Source organism: Musca vetustissima, unplaced genomic scaffold (assembly GCF_032173495.1).
Source record: "Musca vetustissima isolate MV318-11 ecotype Yass unplaced genomic scaffold, APGP_CSIRO_Mvet_v1 utg7628, whole genome shotgun sequence".
NCBI lineage: Eukaryota > Metazoa > Arthropoda > Insecta > Diptera > Muscidae > Musca > Musca vetustissima.
Window position 1 is genome coordinate 41,215 of NW_026874499.1, and position 25,470 is coordinate 66,684.

At 33.2% G+C, this 25,470-nt stretch overlaps 1 protein-coding gene across 1 annotated transcript; it reads left to right on the plus strand.

The window, feature by feature from the left end:
• The first annotated feature begins 2,791 nt into the window (after positions 1–2,791).
• On the plus strand, positions 2,792–13,886 carry LOC133334141 (nonsense-mediated mRNA decay factor SMG5). The gene is made up of 7 exons (XM_061542441.1): positions 2,792–2,811; positions 8,022–8,222; positions 8,352–10,048; positions 10,122–11,440; positions 11,504–11,636; positions 13,299–13,457; positions 13,533–13,886. Exons 2-7 carry the CDS (start codon positions 8,050–8,052, stop codon positions 13,772–13,774), a joined length of 3,723 nt encoding a protein of 1,240 aa, XP_061398425.1. The 5' UTR covers positions 2,792–2,811; positions 8,022–8,049; the 3' UTR covers positions 13,775–13,886.
• Positions 13,887–25,470: the final 11,584 nt, after the last annotated feature.

Sequence of the window (25,470 nt, forward strand, 5' to 3'; positions counted from 1 at the left end):
AGGAGAAGTTTCATGGCAATACAAGCATATCTATTAAAATATCCAATTAAAAAAAAGAAAAAAGTCAATTCATTTATTTGACAACTTTAAATTAAAAACCACATTCAGTTCACATATAAAATATTACAATAAAGTAAAAAAAAAAAACATTAAGTTAATTGTTTCCTCTGCTTCAAATGACTCGATGACATTATTTAATATAGTTCTCAGCCTGATAATAAAAAATTGTATCAAATATTATTTGAGTACCATTCATTTCAAATTCATATGCGAGCATTTGATTCTTAATATGGAAAAAGCTGCTGCCCAACATACTCTCCATAGCTCTTCTGCCAACTTATGTCTTCTTTTCATTGAGATACTTTCTGCGATAGAAATTGGCCATGTTCTGAACGTTGGCTGTCGATACCATTTACTTCTTGTACTTTTCTACGCTTTGCTGGAGTAGAACTTGTAATTGAACAGTGGGATTCCAAATTCAGAAACTGGTCTTTAACCTTATCCCAATATTCAAAAGCTGAACTTGATAAGGTCTTGAAGTTTGATTCTGTACCTCCTGATCCACGACTTCTCACAGTATCTGAAAAGTGTAGAGCTGCAAATTTTGATGCCTATTTACACGGCATCTATAAAATCTTCAAATGTTTTGTTCAATAAATGTTGAAGAAATTTTGCTGTATTTATTTTGCTGGAGGGTATAAAAAGATTGGCGAGGCCGTCAATAACGACGTTTCACCTTATTTATACACCCACCATAGTATGGAGGATATATTAAGTTTGTTTTTCCGTTTGTAACTCATCGAAATAATCATTTGCGACCCCATAAAGTATATATATTCTTGATCAGCGTAAAATTCTATGACGAAGAAAAAATGTGCGCCATCTGTTGCAATCACTTTAGTCTCTAAACGAATTGTGATAGATCGCCGAAATTTTGCATAGAGTTGTCTTTTGTCTGCAGACAGGTTAAGTTCGTAAAGGCGTTTTTCAACCGAATTCGCTGTAATTTGGTACAATGGGTTCCTATTGGGTACCAAAACTCTCTACAAAAAAAAAATAAATATCGGTACATTTTTTCTTTTAGCCTCTATATTACGATACTGAATTGACTGTACTTTAGTACTTTCAGTTCTTATTGGATAGCAACTATCTGCACGAGAAATTATAAATATATGTAATTTTTACGGTTAGCCCCGTATTTTGGGGCTTTGAACGTATTTGTCAACCGAATTGTTTGCAATTTAGTAATTTGAGTTCTTATTGAATAGCAAATCTCTCCATATAAAGGTATCCACAATTGCCCTTAAAATTGTAGTATTTTGAGGATTTTATACATATGATCTATCCATTCGAAAATAAGCAGAAAATATGTAGTAACATTTACTGATACTTCTTCAGAAATTATAAAAATCGGACGTTTGATCTAAATATCGGAAAATTATCTGGTGTTTAATTCGAAATTAGGAAATTTGTCGGATTTTTGATCCGAAATTCAGAAATATCAGGTGTTTATTTCGAAAATATGTTTGAATCGAAATTCTGAAGTTTGAATCGAAATTCTGAAAATAATCTGAATATTCTGATGTTTTGAAAAAAAATGATTTACAAGGAATTTTGTTTTTCTTAAGCGGCATTTACGTTATAATGTAAACGTACTATTAATAATCCACTTTATTTTTTATTTTCCTTGACTATTAGAAGGCGGCATTTGAACAATAGGAATGGAGCTTCTATTCCCCCTGATTGTCATTATTCTGAAGGTTATTGCGGGATTTCAAATTTCGGGATTTCAGATGATGAAAAGTTTTTGGACAGTGTAGTTCTTCCTTTTCATTATGGTTTATTGTTATAAATTTTTTCAATATTTTTTTTTTTTTCAAATCACATTTTCAAATTGTAGATTCAAAACAAACAAACATTTCGTTTAAATTTTTACCAAAAATTTCCTTTTAGAATATGTGCAGATCACTCGGACTATATCGAAAATTTGTTTTGTTGTAAGCAAAATACACACAATTAAATTGCCTTTTTGAGTATGTGTATGTGAGTACTCGGAAAATAATCGAAAAACGTTAGAGAATTCGGAAAAATGTGATTTAAGGCCCTTCGGAAAAAATTGGTATTATGATCATGAACAAAAAATGTATGTGTTGTCGGATTGAAAGAATATTTTAATCAAATTATTGAAAAAAATAGTTAAGACAAACTTTTCCCACAATAATTCAATTTAAATTTTTTGGACAATATACCACAACATTTACACTGGCAATAATGGTTAAAAACGTGTTGATTTAGAAGGCACAGTCTAAACGCTCCTATATTGCACTTCAAAAATATGTTACACGTCCTAATACAAGATAGATATTTATACATATTGTAATAGATCGCACTTCCGCTGCAACTACAATTAAAATGAACCGGCAAATTGTTGTTGTATTTATACTTTTTTTCATATGTATCCTAACTTAATGTAATACTCTTATATTATCAGAATAAACAAATACACAATTACCTGCAACATATACGTTGACACATACGTTACGCCGTACAGCAATGCATTTTGTGTGCCATAAACATATTGCCGCTAACAACTCTGTTAAGTACATTTTTAAGCAACACTGTATTTGCTTGTCAAAAGTCGACCTCCATATACCTATCATAAAAACCTGAAAAATAGCAGACGCAATAAAGAAAAAAAACGCAGCTGGTTTTTTCCATTGAAAAACTTCTTAAAAAACTAATAATAAACGAAAGAAAATAATATAACGAACGAAAAATCATAACAACAAGTGACGGCAATTAAAATTAAAGGTGTGTAGTGAAAAAAAATAGTGTTAATAACTAGAAAACAAAATACATATATATCACACCATCCTTCCGTTCGTTTGTCCTCCAGTGGAACGTGAGGGGAACAACATCGCTTTTATTTGTGAAATAGACGTGTTAAAAAAGTTGCTTCTTTATTGCAAAATATCATAATCTACATATGTACATATATACGTATATGAGTAATACAAAGATCAACGAAAATGAAAACAGTTAAAAGTTAATATATGTATATACATATATGTGGATGAATATACAACAAAAACAATTGTGAATGCTGTGTGTGACATATATTATTGATTATTCAACTTGAGCAAAAATATACAAGAAATCTGTCTTGACGATTGTCTTTACATTCGGCTGTGGTGGTATTTAAAAACAACAAAATTTGAAAGTCATTGAAAACATTTTGAAATTAATAATTTTTGTTATATTTATTCTTGTAGCTGTTGATTGTTGTTGTTGTCCGTTTCCCTAGTAGCTGGCAGCTTCATAGCTTGTTTGTTAATCCACGAAATTCCATTGAAATCAGCGATTTATCTCGAATTAATGCAACCCTGATTTGGTGTAGGTAAAAATATGGAATATTAAAAACAGCTGAAATTCTTCAGTTGTTTTAAAATGCTGGAAGCCAAAAACACCAGTGGCTTCTTTAAAATCAATATATTGTTGCCTGTACTCATTTGAGTCCAAAGTACGGTTCAATGTGTGCTTTGTACTTGTTTCGGTCAAATATTGAAATCTAGTAAACAACTGCGTTGTTACTTGGAGATTCCATATACCAGGATTAGCGTCTAATATTCTATATGGATTATAGTACTTTTTCTGAAATCATTGTTATTTTTTTATCAGCCACCTATTTATGTCTTGCATTACATCCAAATGATGCCTGCCTTTGCGCGCTTTATCATTCCCTCTCTCTTTCTCTCTCGTTTGTACACAGCATTTCATTTGTAAACAAAACAAAAGAAATTCAACAATTGTCAATTGTTTTCAAAAAAAAAAAAAAAAAAATATTTTTTTAAGAAGATAATATACATGCGTTTGCATTAATCAGAACATCCAAAAATAATCTCGAGAATACAACAAAAAATATAATGTAATTTGTAATTATGCATATATAATACTGGACAGACTTTTTGTGTGCGACTAACTGCATTGTTGTGAACTTTGAAGCGTGGCCTAAATTTTAGTCGTTGATTCCCAACAAGTAAATATTTAATTTTCAAATTTGTTACTTATATTTGATTTCATATTTTATTCTGTTGTGAAATTTCAGTTCCTCAGAGGCATTGATCTGCGGCAATATGTGCCTCCCCGATTTAAAAAAAAAATACATATATATTTTCGTGAAAAGTGTTATCTAAAATTCGACGTGCTCGGCCACCACAAATTGTTTACCACACAGTCAAAAACATACAACATTTTAGACGAGATTATAAATTGTTAGGGCAAATTTAATTGTTTATATCCTACACAAATATATTATCATGTTATTATACCTTTGTGTGGCCCCAAGAATATTTAAAGCCGCAAAATATTGGTCCCAGACCTTTTAGTATACCGATCGTCATAGCTCAACTAGCTGTGTTGATCTATATATGTGTGTCTGTCCGCTCGTCTATCCATCTATTTGGACCAAAGAAGACCCCTATTGTTTTTTGTTAACGATCCGTTAATATTTAGTTGATCAAATTGACCAAACACAGTTATTTTGTAAATTTTTCTGACCCCTACAGAGGCCACAATTATGACCCAAGCATTACCAAATTTTACATGGCGAAAAAGAGATTTGAACAAAAATGTTTCATTTCATAACGATTTGCGGAATAAATAGACCTAAGGTTAGGTTAATGGATGTACGGCTGTCATTTACCGAGATATACGATGTTTAAAACAGCGTAGAAAAGTTATTTATTTTTGCAATGTCAAACTATTAACAAAGATTATGAACTGCTTGGGATTTATTCCAGAGAACAATGCTATATTCTCAATTTCATATTTACCAAACTGTCTGTGATTTTTGTTAATTACCGATGGACACCTACATAGTATATGTTCAATTGTTTCCAGCTCGTTAATGTCCCATTTGGAAGTGAGTGATTTAATCCTGCAGTGACCCGTTATGATCCCCACAATGATTTTTATTTCCATCTTACAATGAGACAGCAGCGAAGAAGTTCAACGGCGAGAGATTTCTGGCCAGACGGCTTTTGTTGACCATCTGTTGCCGAATACCGCGCAGTAGCTCATACGGATAAAGTAGCCCATAGGGGGTTGTACAAATCCTTCAATCGGTAGATTGGATGGCTGGGACTCCCTCGAGCAAGCTCATCGGCTATTTCATTCCATTCTATTTAACTATCTGTCGTATATGACAAATAGTATCCTAGCACTCACGAACCGCTGCACTTAAGTCGTTTACTATTAACTCAAAGTACACGACTTAAGTGCATTAAAGCCCGCCTTACTATCAACATATATAGTCACCGGTCCTATGTTGTCGGCAGTAAGTGTTTTGACTACCTCAGCAGCTTTCGTGATTGCCAGGATTTGTGCCTGCAAAACGCTGCAAAGATCGTTATGTTTATATGTCGTTATGAGATGAAGTTTAGTCACTGATGTGAGTGCTCCTCTCTAGAAGGTCACAAACTGACGTTGTGTTTAGGATAATAGCATGACTAAAATTCAGCGACTTCCAGGCATACGTTTAACGGAGCCTCATGGCACATTTTGAAGCCTGGAATTTAACCAGAAAATCCAGGGGTTGGATATTCAGGATTGCATTCAAAGCTGCCTGTGGTGTGCCTCTTAACGGTCCAGTAATCAGGATCGACGCCGATCGCTGTAATTTATTTTGGCCGCATTGTATGCTTCTTGACCCCTTGCCACCATACAAGCCAGCCATATGTAAGAATGGGGAGTACAACCGTTATATACAGCCAGTATATGATCTTAGGTTTTAGTCCTCAACTCTTACCTATAGAGAGATCTTGCAGTAGTAGAGCGCTATAAAACCTTTCTTAGTGCATTTCTCTACATTCATTTTCTACATTAGTTTGTGGTGAAGGACTGTACCAAGGTATTTTGCTTCTAAAGACAGGGCTAAAGTAACTCCACCCAATTTCGGCGTTATTGTTCTTACAACCAGGAAGAGTCTCTCTGCCAGAGTTTGTCCACGATCCGTTGCTTCGCTTAGATTTTGGATCGTTAGATATTATTTATTTTACTAAATCTACTACTAAAGTCGTTTATTCCTTCGATTGACTCGCTATAACAAACCTAAGACTCACATTTACCTAGCTTGATTTCACTTTTGTACCTATTGAATTCTGTAAACGTCCCAATCTGTACTCATACGGGTAGACGGCGGAGACTACTTAGGGTCTCGAGCTATCCCTATCTAGTCTGATTGTCGTCATATTACTATTGCTGAAATTCGAAAGAAAAAATGTACCCAAACTATTGTGTGAAAATTGTAACATTTGCATTCTATATTTATTCCTGAAGAACATAGACCGGTAAAGTTGACATATCCAAGAGGGGTTTTTTTACGTATGTATGTATGTACTCGGATAGACGAGTTATACATATTTACAGAGAATATTTAGAGATTTATCTATTTATTTGTTTTATATTTCACATTGCCCAAGGATTAATAAATTTTTACAACTGACGGAATTCTGTTAATTGGCTTGAATCAAATGTAATTATTTTATAGCTACTATGCGGATGAACAGAAACAAGTTGATTTTTGTGACAATTTTTATTTACTACTTTTGGCATTATTTTGTTTTAGAGAAAGACCTGCCTTCGAAAGTCTGTTTTTACTAAAGCATTTCGAAGGCGGTATCCACAATAGATCGAAAATAGTCGCCATAAAATTTCCTATTTATTATTATTTATTAATTTGCGAGTAGCATATCCCCTGAAGATGTTCTTACATATGTAGCCTTATATGACGTTAAAAAAGATTTCCAAGCGCGTTGGTTTTGTGCGTATCTCCACCAATTTGGAAGACCACGTTCCAACATGTTGTTTTCTACTTGGTCTTTCGACCTAATTCGTGACCTTCCACTTTTACGGGAACAATCAGTAGGCTCGATTTTATATCCCTTTTGAGCTGGGACATTCTCATTCATTCGCACAACATGGCCTAGCCACCGTAGTCGCTGCAGTTCAATACGACTGACTATGTCGATGTCCGCCATCACAATCCTTCTCCGAAATTCAAAACTGATGCCATTCGTTTTATTTATGGCGGTACCAAAGTATATAAAATCTTTAACTACCTCGAAGCTGTAGTTCTCATGTTCCACTGTTGGTCCGAGTCTACTGGACATCTTGCGCGATGATACCATAAGCTTGGTCTTCTCGCCATTTACAGCCAGACCCACTTTGGCAGACTCCTTTTCAATTTGTTCAAAGGTGGCTGTTACCGCTCGCAATGTTCGACCCATTATATCGATGTCATCGTCGTAGGCGAGTAACATGTGTTGTTTGGTGTACAGAGTGCTATTTCTGTTCACCTTTGCGATTCGTAAAACCATATCCAGCAGGATGTTAAAAAGATCACACGACAAACCGTAGACATGGCTTTAAACACCTCTGAACGAATAGGGGTGTCAATGCGGCTTTATAGTCGACAAATAGGTGGTATGTGTTGATGTGTTTCTCGTGGGTCTTTTCCAGGATTTGGCGCAGAGTGAAAATCTGGTTTATGGTGGATTTGCCAGGCCTGAAGCCGCATTGGTATGGTCCAATAATGCCATTGACCATTGGCTTCAGTCGTTCACTATCTTTGGATAGCACTTTATATGTGATGGGAAGGAGATTCATACCTCTATAGTTTTAATGGAGTTGTCTTGCCTCCATTTTGTGCACGAGACACAGGTTGCTGAGGTTCCAATCATTGGGCTTGCATTCCTCTAACCAACTGTACTAATCAGCTGATGCTTGCTCCTGACCAGCATTTGACTACCGGTCTTGAATAGTTCAACTGGTAACCCCCGGCACCTGCTGCTTTATTAATCTTTAGCCAATTGATTGCTATTCTCACGTCGCCATTGGTTCTTGGGTATCGTCTTTCCCGCCACTATTTGATACCAGAAGTTTTTCAAAATGCACCTCCTTGTTTTCTTTTGGGTTGCTTTTTCATAACAAGTAATTAATATATTTTATAATTACTTTTGCAGATATAAAAATTTAACATCTTCTTGGAAAATGGACTCGGTTTTGAGTTCCGGAGGTTCCAACTCCTCCGGAGATAGTATTGGAGGTATGAGTAATGGTGGTCGTAACAATGGCAGGAATAACAATAAATTGCAACGTGTTGGTGGCGATACGACACAGGGTTCACATAGTGAAGTAAATGCCGAAGTTAAGAAACTATATCAGTAAGTAAATTAAATAATCCTACCAATTTCCATTAAAAGTTTTCAAATTCTAAATCGTAATGGAAAGATTTTCGTTATCTGTTAGTTCCTTTTCCATATTAATTAACTGTTCTGTTTTTGTTTTTCTAGGCAACTCTATGTTGTGGTCAAACAATTGGACGAGGAAAAGAAACAGATTTCCGGTATATCTCAACTTTTCCAAAATGATTTGGAACAAAAGCGGGCGCAAATTGTACAGCTATGCATACAGATTATCTTTAAGGATTATCAGTCGGTGGGCAAGAGGGCACGTGAAATAATGTGGCGTAAAGGTTATTATGAATTCATAGCTTTTGTCAAGAAGAATTGGGCCAAAGAGCTTAAGGATCAATCTCAGCCGGGAGCCCAGGAGAATATACAGAAAATTGAGAGATTCCTTTGTGCTGGTATTTTAAATTATAAACGTATCGCCGCCAAGATGGAAGAAATCTATGACTTAGATTTGAAATACCTAATCGATTTTACCATCATCAGTGATGCCTATTTGAAGGAGATCAAGGATAAAGAAAAACAAGCCAAAGGTGATGGTTGTTGTTTGGATGTCGACGATATTAATAATTATGCGGTTGATAAGAGTTTAGATGCCATATCATTTGCCTTGGATAGCATCCACTCGTCATTGCTAAGTTTGGGTGATTTACATCGTTACTTTTTAGATTTCCGTATTGATACGAAATTGAAAATTACCAAACAATTGGCGGCGAAATATTATTTTGAGGCATTCAAACTTAATCCCGCCATTGGTATGGCCCAAAATCAATTAGGTACATTGTATTATGGCCAGAATTATGACTTGGATTCAATTTATCATTATCTGTACTCATTGGTCAGCCTGATACCCTTTGAGCTAAGCGAAAATAATGTTTGCAAGCTATTTGCTGCCCACGCTGATTATTTGACAAAAATGGATCCGGATAAAATTGAATTTAGTCTGCAGGATTTCTATGCTCGTTTCTATTTAATTGTGGATATATTCTTTTTCGATAAAGAAGTACCAGATTTCAATTCCCTGTGTCATTGTGTTTTGGTCGATTTGCGCAAAATTTTGTGTTCGAAAACTTTCAATGTCAATGATTCGAGTATCTTTAAAATTGTATCGATTCTATTCTTTTGCCTCTCCAAGCTGAAGATGATAAATTCCCAGAAGGTATATTCCCTGAATGCCTTCTTGGTGGCCGTATGCTCCGACCTTATGGATGCCTGTATTGTAAGCTTGGAACAGACCATATTGGCGAAAACTTCTGAAAATGAACAATTCCATGCCATGTACGCAAAGAAATTCGAAGAATTCGATATGATGGTACGTAAATCACGTAATGAATATAAAAATTGGTTATCCACAATTGGTGAGGCAGAACGCAAGGAGAAGAAACAAAATCAGCAACTCTCGCAAAAAGATTTCTCCTCCGATTCGAGAGAATCACAGCGTTCCCATGATGATTATATTTGTAAAAATACTCAGGATACCAATAAGACCTCTAAGGATGATAATAAAAATGACGGTGAACCAAATTCGACACGTTCCTCAGATGAGGCCAAAGAAAGTGATTTAAAAACACCACTATCGTGTAAGAGTAAGAAGCGTGGTATGAAATTAAGACGACGTCGCCGTAAAATTGCCCAATCGGATGATAGTTCCTGTTATGATACAGAATCCGATATGGATACCGACTTCTCCACAGATGAGGAAGACTACACCGATTTGAGTTCGAATTTTGATACTGATTTTAGTGATATTGAGGCAGCTGAACCTGAACCAGAGGTGGAAGCGGAACAGGGTGTTGAAGGTAGGTTTAAAATAAATTCAATATTTTCTTTTGAAGCTTCGTCTAACAATTTTTCTTTTTGTATATTTTTTAGATGTGGAGTCCAGCAGCAAACATAAACATAATAATTTGTGCAATAACTCCCGTCATGGCTCCAAGGAAAGTGTTTATACCAATGGCAGTGCTGGTCCAAACTTCTCGGATAATGAGGACATTGTTATCGAGGAGGAAAATATCATCTACCCCGATCAGGAACAAGAAAAATTGGCACATTTAACAGCATCAACGGCTGCCCGTACCAGCTCACAAGATATCGACTCCGAAGAGCTGTTGAAAAGTTTTGAAATTCTTCAATTAAATTCAAATAATGCTGCATTGAATTTCACCAATTGTGATCAACATGATGATACCCCAAAAAATAACTCAGGCAAACAAGCCAATGACGAAATAAAACCTGCGGGCGAAACCGGTGGAGAACCACCCAAGAAAATGGTCTATCGTAATAAGTATACCAAAATTAATCCCAATACTGTGGTCGATTTTGCACGCAATGAGCCGACAATAAGAGCTCTGAAAATCCTTTTCGATTGGTTGCGTATTAATCATGAAATTCTATTCGGCTGTTATCATTCGAATCCCGAGTTTATACATAAAATAATGAAATTATTAAATTATTGTAACATTGATATCTTTACACGTAAAGTATTCTTTGAGCGAGAGTTTCTCACGACGCCCAATGTTCGTCAATCGTTGTGTGATCTATTCGATGTACGTGCAAATGTCCCCCTCTCCGAGGATTTTGTTTTTAAAAGTTTCGATATTTTCCAATCGACACAAATCACTTTGGATTGGGAAACAACCATACGTGAGAAAGTCACCGCTGAAGAAGAGTGTATTTTGCGCATTTTCAAAATGGTCGATTTCGGTTTCTTCATCTGCAAACAAAAGAAATTCAATTATCGTTTCTGTGTTAAGGCTCGCCGCTTTACCGAGAACACCAAAAAGAAGCGTGAAGAGAAGAAATCTTCGTCGCGTCGTCGTGAAAGACGTACTGCAAAGAATGCTGCCCGCAAACGTACCGAAGGTCGCACCCGTCGTTATTCGGATCGTAAAAATGGTATTGTACGTAAAAGTTATACCAGCAATGAAGAGAAAGACACCGTGGAGGAATGTAAACGTATGCCACGTAAAGGTTATCTACGCAATCGTAATGCCGAGAAATCAAATAGCAATAATGCTACTGCTGGTGGTGGTGGCGGTACCTCAGCATCGACTACCACAAATAGTGCAATTTGTGAAAAGATCCAATCAAGCAGTGGCGCCGATGAAGAACGTTCGGAGGCCATGTCAAAGAAATGTGAAATTATGGGCAAATTGTGGTTGAAGAATGAAGTGGAAACATTGGAGGAGGAGGTATGTAGAGAAGATGAGATAATCTTGTATCAAATAAATATTGTTTGATTTTATTTCTTTTAGCTCCGCAAAAACCCCATGAACATGATCATGACTCCATTTTTGGTGGTGGACGCCAAGGCCTTGACCGAATACAATGGCATTGTTAAAAATCTAGTTAAAAGCAAGAAGTTTATAGTGCTTATTCCCAATGCTGGTAAGTGCAGATAATTCGGATATGTAATAGGGGTAATACAGCAACGTTCGTAAATAGTGTGAAAGGCGATGTCATGCCTTATAGTAACCCTCGGAAGACGAACTGGGATAAAATAAAGCTAAAACAGTATTCACAAAACTTGGTCGCATAGACCTCAGAACGATTGAAGATGCTGAGAAAGCTGTGAACTATGTCACGGGAACTCTTTTGAGGAGCTATAAGGTTTATTGGCCTTTGGCATACCCTGGGAGGAAATCTCAGCCGGTATGGTGGTCTTAAAACCTGGCATCCTTGAGGAAGATTGCTAGGAAATTTTATACTAAAGCCAGTAAGACGAAACTTAGTATAGATTGAGACGTTTATAGAGAACAATTCAATAGGTACAAAAGTGAATCTGCTCCATAGAAAGTGCTTTTAGTTAGCAATTGAGGTCAACCATGGCATAGCCCCTTACCATGACAAGGACTTGGAAACTAAGCCTGAATAAACTTGTTGAGGCGCCCAGTCGGTACCCTGACTGCAAACCAAAGAACGCTGATGGGCACGAGGTCGCATGACACCCTAGCGTTAGGGGGGTCAGTGACCCAGACATTTGTGATGGTTATTTAGGAGCGCCATTCTCGCCTCGTCAGCTCAGGCGCTGATGAGCCCGCTGATTGTCCGCTACTGTTAATTTGTTATTCACAATTACCAAATGAATAGTATTGGGCTTCCCACAATCCGCAACCTGTGGACGCGTCCGTTAGCATTTAGCTCTGTTCCCCGAAGGCGGAAGCACGCGTACTATTAATTCAAAAGCGGTTCGTGACTTCAAGGATGCTCTACTTGATACACGACAGATAGTTAAATTATGTTGGGTTCCAGGACACAGTAACATAGAAGGGAATGAGATAGCCGATGTGCTTGCTCGAAGGGTTCACAGTCGTCCAATCTACCGATTGAGGGATCTGTACAACCTCCTTTTGGCTACTATTTTGGCAAAATCCGTATGTGCTACTGTGAGGTAGTCGGCAGCAGATGGTCAATGGAACCTGAATAGATCTCTCACTTCCAAAGGGGGGCATTAATGGAGACATGTGAGGATGAGGTAGAGCTGGAAACAATTGAACATTTACTCTGCCGATATCCATTGCTAATTAGCAGATGACACCGACAGTTTGATAAATATTGATAGTCTAGGATCAGCTAAGCTGATCCTTAGCTTTTTAAAAACTTTGACATGGCTAAGTTTTTTTTTCACTGTTTCTAAACTTCGTCTATCTCACAATTATAATCCGAATGAGATGAAATTTGGCACAGCTCAAGGACGAACCATTTTGAAATTAGAGAAAATCGATTCAGATTTAGATATACCTCCCACAGATGCAACAAACTTCACAGTGCATTAAGTACAGCTAGACGTGTGTAAGTTCCGTTGAATTCGGTTCAGATTTGGATATAGGTACCATATATAGTTTCGTCCGATTTGATGTAAATGGTGCATCAATACTTGTCCGCTGGCAAAGATTTTTTTCAGAGGGCGGTGCGAACACTCAAATAGCTCTTTAATTCATATTTGTTTTGAAATTTTAGACAATTTCCCAATTGTTCACAGTTGCGGAACTTTAAAGTGCTCACTTTGTTGTAATATATTTTCTTATTATTTTAATTTCTACTTTTTAGTTTTTAACGAATTGGATGACCTTAAGAAACGCAGTGAGAATGCCCGCAATGTCATACGCTGGCTGGAGCAAGAATTCAAACATGGCAATCGCCATATGCGTGCCCAACGGGATAATGAAAATTTGACACTGTCTTTGATTAAAATACCAAGGAAATTGGGTAAGAATTTATTTTACAAAACATTCTGGGGAAAACGATTTTAATTATAAAATTCTACTTCTTTATCATTTTCAGATCGCGATGGTTCGGTCTTTTTACAAATTGCCCAATTTTGTAATCATTTGGTTGCCAATCATTCCGATCCCAATGCCACCGAATTTCAACCGAATGTCGTTACCTATTTATCAGGCGATTACTTGCATGAAAAGCAACGTAATCAAAATAATTTCAGTTTTACTGGAATTCTGGATTCGATACCAGTGCGTCATGATCAAATTGCAAATTTCTATGCGAAATTTAAGGCCAATAAAAAATGAATTCAATTAACGACGCAGGAATAACACCTGCATGGAAGAAATGCGCCGTTGTCGTCTTCGTCGTCGCCCTATAGCTGTCGTATCGAGTATAAACATACAACACAACAACAAACAACAACAACAAATAAAAAACAAATGTCAACGTGAACGTTTATGAATTTGTGGGAGGAAAAACAAAATGTCGTCGCGTCGTCTCCTATCCCCAAAATCAAACAACAACAAAATTATCAAATCAAACAAAAAAAACAAACCAACAACAAATACCAAACAACAACATCAACCATGCAAAACATAAAATAGAATCGGTAATGGGCAAGAACAACAGCAACAACCAACCAACCAAACGCCGCCAACAACAGCAACATTTAAAACCCTTGTCGATTTTATATCAAAACAAAATTATGTACCATGTAAGAAGCTGCTGCTGCTATAGCTTAGCTTGATTTCAAACAACAGGAAAAATTCTTAAGGATTTCAAAGGATATCTGGTGAGGATTTTGTGTGTTTGTGTAAAGCCGAGAGAAGAATTGTAGCAGATGCGCCTAACAAAACAAAATCGAAGAACTTGAATTTTGCGTCGTTTAAAAACAACAGAATGCAAAAACTTCAAAATTTTTGCCAACCAAAAAAAAGTGTTTTTGAAAATTTCCAGCTAAACAAAAATCAATTTTCATATTTTTTCTAAGCCAAGTTACAGGGGTATGTTTTGATTTTTTTTAGAAAAGAAGAAGAACAAGAAATTCATAACCACAGCAAATCTAGAACAGCATTACAATAGAACCGAAATGGAGTTATGGAATATTGATATTTGTTTTTAACAAATTCCTTATTCAAACTACCATTATTACTTACAAATACAAACAAATAGTAATCCTACATGGCATATTCCATAACTTGCAATTAGTTAAAAAAGAAGGGGTAAATTTGAACACCATCTCACCAACCACCCAATGGTAAAATGTAACTGGAAGTTTTGCAAAACAAAAAAGAAAAACATGCCTTTGGAAAAAATTAAAATATCTGGTGGAAGCTTAAATTGTTTTTTGTGTAAAAAAAGAATAAAAAAAATTTATTTTTTTCTTTTCCAAACAAATCATTTAGAGGGATTCCTTTGAACTTGAGTAACAAAAATAAAATTGATTTAAGCTTTCTGCCAGATTATTGTTGCAACGACTTTGTTGTCGACTGGCAATACTTTTTGGGGTTTCAAATTGTTTATATTTTTTTATATATCAATAATACAAAAAGAAACATAACGTCATGTCTCTAACGCAAAGCAAAGTAGTAGTTATTGTAAAACCAGTAAAAGGGAAAATAGAAGATATATAGCATCGCATATATATTCTAGAAGGGAAACAATTTCATAATTCTCAAAATAGCAGCGTGTTTTTTTAGTTTTCTGTATAAATAATAATGATCATCATTCACTTCTTCAGATAGTAGTACTAGTGTAGTAGTATGTTTAGCTTCAATAGTTTTTTCACATGCCACATTTTTTCCGTTTTTCAGATTTGTCTTTAACAGATTTTTTTAAACAAACAACTTTGCACCATTTTCGAATTTAATTCTGGGTATTTTAAAAGGGACAAAAATAATTGCCTGTCTTACTCTTTTTTAAAACTTTTGGATTTTTAAAAGAAAAAAGAATTGGATATATTTGATTTTTTTCTTAATTTAGTTATGCACTGATATGTGCATAAATTCGAACTTAATAAATTAAATAAAAATATATTTATTTAATACAAAAGTTGTTTAATAAAATTATAAAATTTAATGAATTTCAAAATTATATTTTATTAAAATTAAAAAAAAACAATTCAAATATTCCTAATTAACACTCCATTTTAATTTATTAACTAAATCAAATGCTTCTACACTTTCAAACAACTTTTCATTAGTTTTAAATTTCTCATATTTTTTAATCGTCGAATTTCTTGAACAGTAAAAACATAAATTTGATTTTAAAACCTTTTCAAACTACGTTTTATTAAAAGAATGGACATAGTTAAATTTAAATATTTCGAATTAAAACTCATCTATTTATAGTGAACATTAAATTAAGAAAAAAAAATCAAATAAAAAATATAAATTTTTTTGTTCTTTTAAAATATGCAGAAGATCTAGAAATTAAATACTTTCAACTTTCGAGTCCCAATACGAATGCTAAATTTTGATTTTTGTTTACTAATTCCAAATTTCGAAGATTAAGAAAACATTTAAATTGAGGCTTAAAATGCTTAATTTTTTTCTAAATCAATTTTTAAATTTTATAAAAATATTTTATTAATTTTTTTTTAAATAATATACAATTTTTAAATTTTCCTTATTTATATTTCGAATTCAAACAATTTTTTAATTCATCTCAATTCATTTTTTTTTGGAATACGAATACAATTGCTTGATTTAATAATCAATTTTATTTTTTTACTAATTCCAAATGTTGATGATTACGAAAATGTTTAAATGGAGGCCTAAAAATATTTTTTATTTCCCAAATAAATTTTCAATTCTATATAAAATATGTAATTCAATAATTCTTTAAATTCCCCCAATTCAATTTTTTTTTTCGATTATTAATTGAAATGCTTTATTCGTATCTAAAATATTTAGAATTAAATTGGAAAATGGTGCAATTAATTTTCTATAAAAAAAATATTTAAAAAAATTAAAAAAAAAAAATATTAGGTTCCAAAAAAAACCTCACACACAAATTTTCTATTTTCCCTTTGGTTTTAATTTTATGTTAAATTTATATAAATATGCTAAAACATTATTATTTTTTTCTTCCTTTCAATTTGTAATCATTTTTAATAAATATATATTTTCATTTTTTTAATATTATAATTATTAATCTTATATCATTATTACTAATAATAACAACAACAAAAATATTATTTTATTACACCCAAGAAAAACAAACAGTAATTTAACTAAACCAAACAAAAACAAAAAAAAATATGACAAAAAATATTATTTAAAAAAAATAATTCATTTTTACACCTTCATCTACCATACAATATTGAAATAGTTTATTCCAATTACCATATACAAACATACATATAAAAAAATATGAAATACTATCTGTTGGGCAGAATTCATATTTAAAAGTTTGAAAAATAATTTACAGGACTTGGTTATGTGCTTTATAGGTTCTACAATGGTTATTTCGAGGAGACCAAATAAAAAATGAGTTTATTCTTAGAACTAAAAGAAGTGGATGCCACTTCCCTAAAAAACTCTCTCTTTTATGTAAACAATTTATCCCAGAAAGGGCAATCTAAAGTAGTACTTGCGGTTTGTCGTTAGTAATTTAGGGTTGTCCTTCTAGAAATCTAATAAATTTTCCATCAAAGAAACAAAAGCTTTTGAAAGTGTGGATATGGAGATGAGCGAATTTATTATCACACAGTCTTGTGGAATAATGTAGAGGTAGAGAGGATTGAACTGATTATTTAAGATCGCCAGGAATGAACTCAGACATCTCCTCGAATTATTCATTTTCTTGATCAGGTAAAATGGTTTAGCCACGTCAGTCCGTTGGAGTGTATGTAATACGGGTTAATGACACAAATTGATTTTCTAATTTTTAACTTCTCGAAATAAAAATAATTGGCGAGCCTTGTCTATTCTTGATCAGCAAAAATTCTAATACTTCTTAGCCATGTCCGTCCGTTTCTAATCACTCTAAATTCTCAGTCAGGTCAGTAGTCAGGTTTGAAGAAAAGATCACTTTATGCCATAGGACGTGCCAGTCGATTTTCGGTATTTATTTTTTTTTCAATGACGGAGAAAAATAACCTAAATTTGAAACCGAATTGCCGCCAGTTCTAACCGCCGGATTTTGTATTTTCGAATACATCCAGGGTTCAACCACATTATGAATGACTTGGCATTTCTGGTGTTAAGTTGATAAGAAAACCCAAAATATTGCAGTTAACGTCCAATTTTTTAGATATTTGGATTTTTTTTTAGGCCACATTTACCACCAAAGATGTGTGTAGTTTAACATTTCTAGTTTCCAGTATGGTAAAAAGTCTTAAAGTGATATACTCATGAAATTGTTTCCTATTTTTTTTTAACTTTTAAGTATGAAATCTGCCCAGTTTTTTAACAAAATAAATTTGTATAATTAATTTTCCATTCATTTTTATGTTATTGAAAACACCAATAGGCAAGATAAATTTGTTCCATTTTAGACAAGGTTTTTTTTTAATTGTCTAAATTCTGTAGATTGTACGCGAGAGAGAATTGAGGGGAATCATAACCCTTCATCTTTGCGCACACACAAACTGCGAATGTTCACAATTAAATTTACCTAATTTCTTTATGACCAATAACACATAGCTTAATGGATATACTCACATATGCAATGATATATTGGCATATATATAATTGTGTGTGTGAGAACAGGGAACATATAAGGTATATTGGAATTATAAAATACTATTGGGAATGGATGTAATCCTTATTGTTTATAAAACAAAATCGTATATAGCATTTTCAGATTAACCGATAATTTCTACTGTGAAATTCGAAATTAATAGATTTCGGTGAATTACTATTACAGTCTGATTCTGTAAAAATCGAAATGAAAACATTTGAGTGAAATACTTTTACCTATAAAAAATTGGTGATTGATTCAAAATAATTATAACTGGAGTTTGGTTTTAAGTCACTCGAATTCATTCGTTTCGAATAGTTCGGAAACAGGGTGTTATAATTCTTGATTGAAATTCGAATTTTATAAAAATCGTATTTGAAATTTATTAATTTAAAAAAAAAAAATTAAATATTAATTACATATTTTTTGCAGGTTTCTTAGATTCAAAATCTATTTAAATACAAATTTAATATATTGATTCCTTTTCATATTTTTTTTATTGAATTTTAAACTATTATTGTATATGATTTTGTTTTATATCCAAAAGAATTACCTCAACTTGCAATTATTTATTTTATTATTCTTGTTTTTTTAATTATTTCTGTATACTCACACTCTGAATCTTTGTGAATTTGTATGTAACCATGAGCATGAAAACAGAATAGACTTAAAATTCCTTTTAAAATATCTACTTAGAAATCCTTTCATAGTAGATTTATGAATATTCCCTTTTTCTAAATTGTCAATGGTCCAATATTAGTGTGGTCTATACAATTTTCATACTTCTGCTACCCAAAATCAGCCCGTTTAAGGAGAACCTACCTAATATCGATTTCAAAAAATTCAATTTTGTATTTTTACTTACTTCGAACCTCTCAAGAATGTCCCTATAAAATTTCAATTGAAAATCTCAACAACTCTTGAAGATATAGCCGATTTATTGTGTTAGCATCAAGTGATGACTGAAGTGCGTCTCAAACTTTAAACGCGTTTTTCTCGAAACCGTGTCTCAACCAGTTCCAAATTTTGACACGTTTCTATGCTATTGTATGAACAATCGGTGAATATCTTCTATATTTTTTGTAACTTAGTTTGTGGCCAAAAATAGGCGATTTCCAAAAAAAAAAAAACTTTTCAAATGTCCACCATTTTTATTTTTTCATCCTTGTTCATAGAGAGCCAAGTATGTACTCTTTCTAACACCGTTGGAATTTTCGAATTCCGATGTTCCCGTGAGCAGTTATCATGCCCGCCATTAAAAATACGGGCTTTTCTTTACCACATAAAAAAACAACAATAAAAACATAGTACATTATTTTTCTTCTCTTTTAAATCTTCGAATATATATGTGCAAAGTTACCATTTAAATGGGACTCCGACATATCCTGATTATGAGTCTTGGGTATATAAGTTTTTAAATAGATTTATAAAACCCCGTTCAACATCGTTTTGCCATAATCGATATATATGGACGCATTTTCCAAACAAATACCTTGTATAGGATTTTCAGGTTGTCAACTGGTTTTAGAACGTCCAATAAAGCATTATCGATTTGACATACCCCATACTTAAGGGTACTAAGCAATTTTCGGTTGGGTATTCCTTGTCTTATTTGATACTAGAGGATTTTCTGTTCTCAATAGGTATCTCCAAATTCCTGTATAGACCACCTTCATACAAATTCACAAAGATTAGTAGTGAAGTTCCTTTTAACATATCTAAAAACAAAGAATATTTCCTTATGTTCGTTGCAATCATAATCCACAGTCTTGCTTTGAATTTTATCACAACAATTCATGTTCCATCCAGTTAATCAAAATTAAAAAAAATAAATACGTAGAACAACAAATTGTCCATCAAAACCACCACACACATAATAACACACATATATACTATATACTAGACAACATTCACACATAATACTAACCACAATAAGAAATATATATACACACAAAGACACATACATAAATACTAACAAAAAATAATTGGGTTTAACGATATAAAAAACAACAAATACAAAAAATTGTCTATCGAGTATGTTGTTTTGCGCTAGGGAATTCTGAAATAAGATCTAAAACTATCCAAGATTTTGCAACACAAAAGTAAAAACATGGATATCCATAATATTCAATTTATCAGTACCATATTCAGAAAAAGTGTATTATGAATCTGAAAATCAAATATTTTTCTAATAATCTTTGTCAATAAACGAAGTCGAAATTAAATTACCCATAATAAAGGTTCTATATAAAATATATATGACAGATATGGAAAGGTCAATTAAAAGAAAAATATTTATTTGTTAGATAGGTGGAGATCTGTAGGCCTATTCTGTAACTTTTTAACAACATTCGATATTTTTTTTTTTTTTTTTTTATATTATTTTGGTTGGCCCACTTTCTATAGGGATAGAAGGTTTAGTGCCATGTATCCGTATGTAGCTTTGCTACGAATTTGACTTTATCCATAGATGGTGGTTTGTGTTTTGCAGGTTTACTTCGATCTTCTTTAAGAATTTGACCACAATGTTCAGACTTTCTAAGCCTTGTGTATCAGTGAACTCTTCTACTGTGAAGGAGTCACATAGTAGCGAAAAGCATCTTCTTTTGCTATTAAATTTACGGAAATTAAAAATTTCATGCGCAGCTGTTTGGATTTTGTTGAACGACTCGTAATTTATAGGTTATCCGTATTTAAAAACACACGTGTTAGTTAAGCGAACGCTTAACAACCGCCATTTTGTAAAAATCTATTTTTAAGCCCATGGGCGTGTAGTACTCATTTAAAATTTTTTTTACGTCTTTCTTGTGAGCCGTCCGAGGACGAACTGAACATTCGATATTGTCTATTTTACAACAATTTCATTTGTTTGTTTTGTTGTTTTTTACAATAACAAAAGAAATTCAAACAATATCGACAGATGTTCAGTCAAGAATAGGCCTACTGTTGGTCCATTCTGTAACTTTTTAAGAACATTGTTTTTTGTTGTTTTTATAATATAATAAAAATAATTGTAAACAATATCGAATGTTGTTAAAAAGTTACAGAATAGGTATACTGAACGATTTATTTCGATATCCCCCTCTTCTTTATAAATTTAAATGTCTTTTTAATATGACTTCCAGTATCTGTCTTGAAACTAATCCAATATTGAGTACTGAATAAAATGTGACTAACTACACTGTACAGATCTTCAAAATTGTGAAAGTGCTATTACATACTAATTTAAATATAACAATAACTAAAGAAATATATTTGTATACCAAATAGTGATGAGGATTGTTCACATCAAATGCATTGGGAATAAAATTCCGATATTTTCATTCAATTGTTTTGAATAAACAATTTATTGTTGTAGAACGCGTTTGATGTGAACATAACCTATAAAAACTTTCTCCGAATAAATTATTTTGAATATTTTTTTTCAGATATTTAATATTTGAATAATTTTTAATGTCTGGTGATACCACCACATCACTCTTTGAATAGTTATTTTATATTTCAGGTGAAATAAAATACGTATTGTATTGTATTTTATATAATTGTAATGTAATATTCGTCCATGTTTCCTTTCGTAAATAAAGCTCGATAGCACCAAAAAAATATTTATAAAATTGTTTTTTTATTTAAATTGGTAAAATAGTAAGTAACAAAGATTTCACAGCGATAGATATACCAGCTGAAGCGTTGCGAAAGCCAGTTATAGACGAGCGTTAAAGTGCAAGTCTCTGTATCGCTCACGCAAACGCATTCGCAAAATAAATCGAAAATAGGGCAACACTAGCACCACAAAGTAAACAATAACGAAGAATGACAAAAGGAAACGTCAAAAAATTGTTAATAAAAACATATTTTTATGTGGTACGAGTGTTTTTTTAAAAACAAAAATGATGAACCAACTAAAAAAAGAAGAGATCGATCAAATATACTCTACCTAAGTGAACGGGTATGAAAATAGAAGTACGAATAATGTGACAAACGTTATCGAGCTGAAGGGAGTCTTCTATAGACGAGCTGAAGGGAGTCTTCTATAGACGAGCTGAAGGGAGTCTTATATAGACGAGCTGAAGGGAGTCTTCTATAGACGAGCTGAAGGGAGTCTTCTATAGACGAGCTGAAGGGAGTCTTCTATAGACGAGCTGAGAAGGAAGTCTTCTTTGGACGAGCTGAGAAGGAAGTCTTCTTTGGACGAGCTGAGAAGGGATTCTTCTATAGACGAGCTGAGAAGGGAGTCTTCTATAGACGAGCTGAGAAGGGAGTCTTCTATAGACGAGCTGAGAAGGGAGTCTTCTATAGACGAGCTGAGAAGGGAGTCTTCTATAGACGAGCTGAGAAGGGAGTCTTCTATAGACGAGCTGAGAAGGGAGTCTTCTATAGGTGAGCTGAGAAGGGAGTCTTCTATAGGTGAGTTGAAAGGAGTCGGAATTGAGCTGAGAAAGGAGTATTTATAGATGAGCTGAAGGCAGTCTTTATAGATGATGAGTTTTAATAGTCGAGCTGAGAAAGTAGTCTGAAGGGTATATAAAAGATGATAAATGGAGTATTATAGACCTAAAATTATTAAATTTAGTTTGTAATATCTTTGGAACGGACTAGAAGAACAAAAGATTCAGATCGTTTGCTTTTTCATTACCCGTGATGTCACGATATCCTGGTACCAAACACGGACGATAGCTGTAAGTGAGTGTTTCCAAAACTGCTCTACACTCAAAGACGACATCAGATTTGATATTACAGAATTTGATGGCTTTAAGAGCCGCCTGACTATCCACAAAGATAGTCACCGGTTCAACGATCTCTGCATCCAGACTTTTTATCAATTCCGCTGCCTTCCAAATAGCGAAGATTTCAGCTTGGAAAACACTACAGTTGCTATCCAGCTTGTAGGTAAGCTCAAGGACTAGCCTTTCACAGTAAACGCCAGCCCCTGTACCTTCTTCGATCTTGGATCCGTCTGTATAAAAAGCCAGACCGTCCAGAGTAGGGTTGCTATGGTTCCAGTAGTCTCTACTAGGGATACGGCATCTATATCGTTAAAGCTCAGGACTGGTGATATATAGTCGCTTAGTTTTACGGGTTGGTCAAGCCCGTAGGTACAATTTTGCCAAAGATTTTGTTCATGTCGTCGAGGCGGCTCTTTGTACCTTGACTAGTTTGCTGGATGTCGACTTGTGGCGCATGCAGTGTCACCAAACAAGAGAACTGTAGGAAAGGATGGGACTTACCACTGTGTTATACAACCAGTGTATAGTCGATGGTTTTAGCCCCCAACTTTTCCCAATGGAGTTCTTGCATGCATAGAGTGCAATCTGCCCTCTCTTCGCCCGTTTCTCAGCGTTCCTATTCCATCGCAATTGATAGTCCAGGATTGTGCCAAGGTATTTTGCTTCGGGCGACAGATGAAGCTGCATCCATCCAGTGTTGGTGGAGCAAAGACGCCGAGCTTACGTTTCCTAGTGAACATTACCAGTTCTCTCTTTGTTGGATTTACTTCAAGGCTTTTTTGAATTGCCTCTTTAAAATAGATTTAAACATTAAATTTACCATTTCTATAAAAAAGACATGGAAGACAATTCTGAAAAAAACGACATATCGAAAGGAGGGGAGAAATGGGACGGACCGAATAATTCGTATTCGTACTTTTAGCCTAAAAGTATGCTATAATTTTATTCACAAACCAAAAGCCATTATGAAAGTAGAAGAAAAATTGTAATTTTTAAGAAACCAATTTTTGTGTGGCATTTCATTTTCAGGTAATAGGCGCCCAGCACCGAACAGTAAGTATATTTCGGAACATGGTTGAGTTGAAATGCAAATATCTCTGTGACTATTTAACTGATTTTCATAAATTTTGCACAAATTATTCAGGAGAATTTTCATTTAATTTTTTATTGACAATACCTATATAAACCTATGTTATATAGAAGAAAATTAGCATTATGTGAAAGTTGAAAGATTTTTAAAATATGGACTATTTGTTTGCAACCTCTTCTGATACCTCTCCATAGAGGTTGATAAAAAACATATATGTACATACCCCATATAAAGCGAAATAAAATCTCTTTATAATTCCGTAGACTTTTTTGTTTTCAATTAAATTGTTGTTTTCTTTATTCTCTTGCATTTCTTTTTGGTTTGTATATTTCATTGATTTCATGTTTTGTTTTAATTTTATAATTATTACTACTAATAAATTATGCTGCAAATACATATTTTATACATTTCATATTGAAATTATTATAATATTGCCACAAAAGTAAATCATGAAATTATACTATAATATTTATGTTTCAAAACGTGTTCAAACAATAATAAAAAATATTAGAATCACAAATGTGATTCCACATGTTTTGTTTGATGTTTCATTGAATTGAAATAATTATCGGAAAGATAATTAAATTGTCATTTATATTTTATTTTTATTTATTATTTATTTCTTTTTTTATTTTTATATATTTTTTATTTATATTTTTTTATAAATATAATAATTTTTCTTGTTGTTGTTTTTGTCATTTCTTGTTCTACAATATGTATTTGTAAAATTAAATATTTTTCCATTTGTTATTTCTGTTTTGTTTTTTTCTAAGCGCGCTTCAAGGTTTTAAATAGATAATAATTTATTTTTTATGATTGTTATTTTTTCATTTAATTTTATTTTTTAAGGGAAAGCTAATAATTTTGTGTGTTATTTGATTAAATTATTAAACAATAAAATTAATATTAATAAATTCGAAAAAATAATAGGGTTGTTATTCTAAAGAGTTGATATAAGTCTTTGTTTGTAGATGTATGTATGTATATCCATATTAAAATTACATCTGAAATCAATAATAGATCCTTGTTATATTGAAGAGTATACTAACCCATTGTACACCCAAAATATTCCTCTAAGAAGTCGCTTAAAAATATATTAAAATATCAATATTATCTTCCCTATAATCCTAATAATGAAAATTTTCTATATCGTTATATGGAGACTATACTAATATAGAATCCTTAATTCCGTTATATTGTTTACATTTGATCCGAAATAGGAAGGTTCTCTATGAGGGCTTTTAGAAATATTTTTTTTTTGGTATGGATTACCCAATGAGAACTCTTGACAAAAAATACAGTCAAATAAATTGGAATACATGTCGAAATCTTTAATATACCAAGATTCAGGTATTCTGGTATATAAAAGATTGCCCCAAGATTGATCAGTTTTCCCAATTTGTTTAGAAAATATGTCCATAATACCGAAAATTTTACGTACCTGAAGGTGTTAATTAGGCATGGAGATTTCATTTCGGATGGCAAACGCCTTCAAAATCCT

Excerpts from the sequence above, each read along its gene's own strand:
- LOC133334141 (XM_061542441.1), top strand. The coding sequence starts at position 8,050 with ATGGACTCGGTTTTGAGTTCCGGAGGTTCCAACTCCTCCGGAGATAGT. Across the intron at positions 8,223-8,351 it reads GAAGTTAAGAAACTATATCA|GCAACTCTATGTTGTGGTCA; the intron begins GTAAGTAAATTA and ends TTGTTTTTCTAG. Across the intron at positions 10,049-10,121 it reads AGCGGAACAGGGTGTTGAAG|ATGTGGAGTCCAGCAGCAAA; the intron begins GTAGGTTTAAAA and ends TATATTTTTTAG.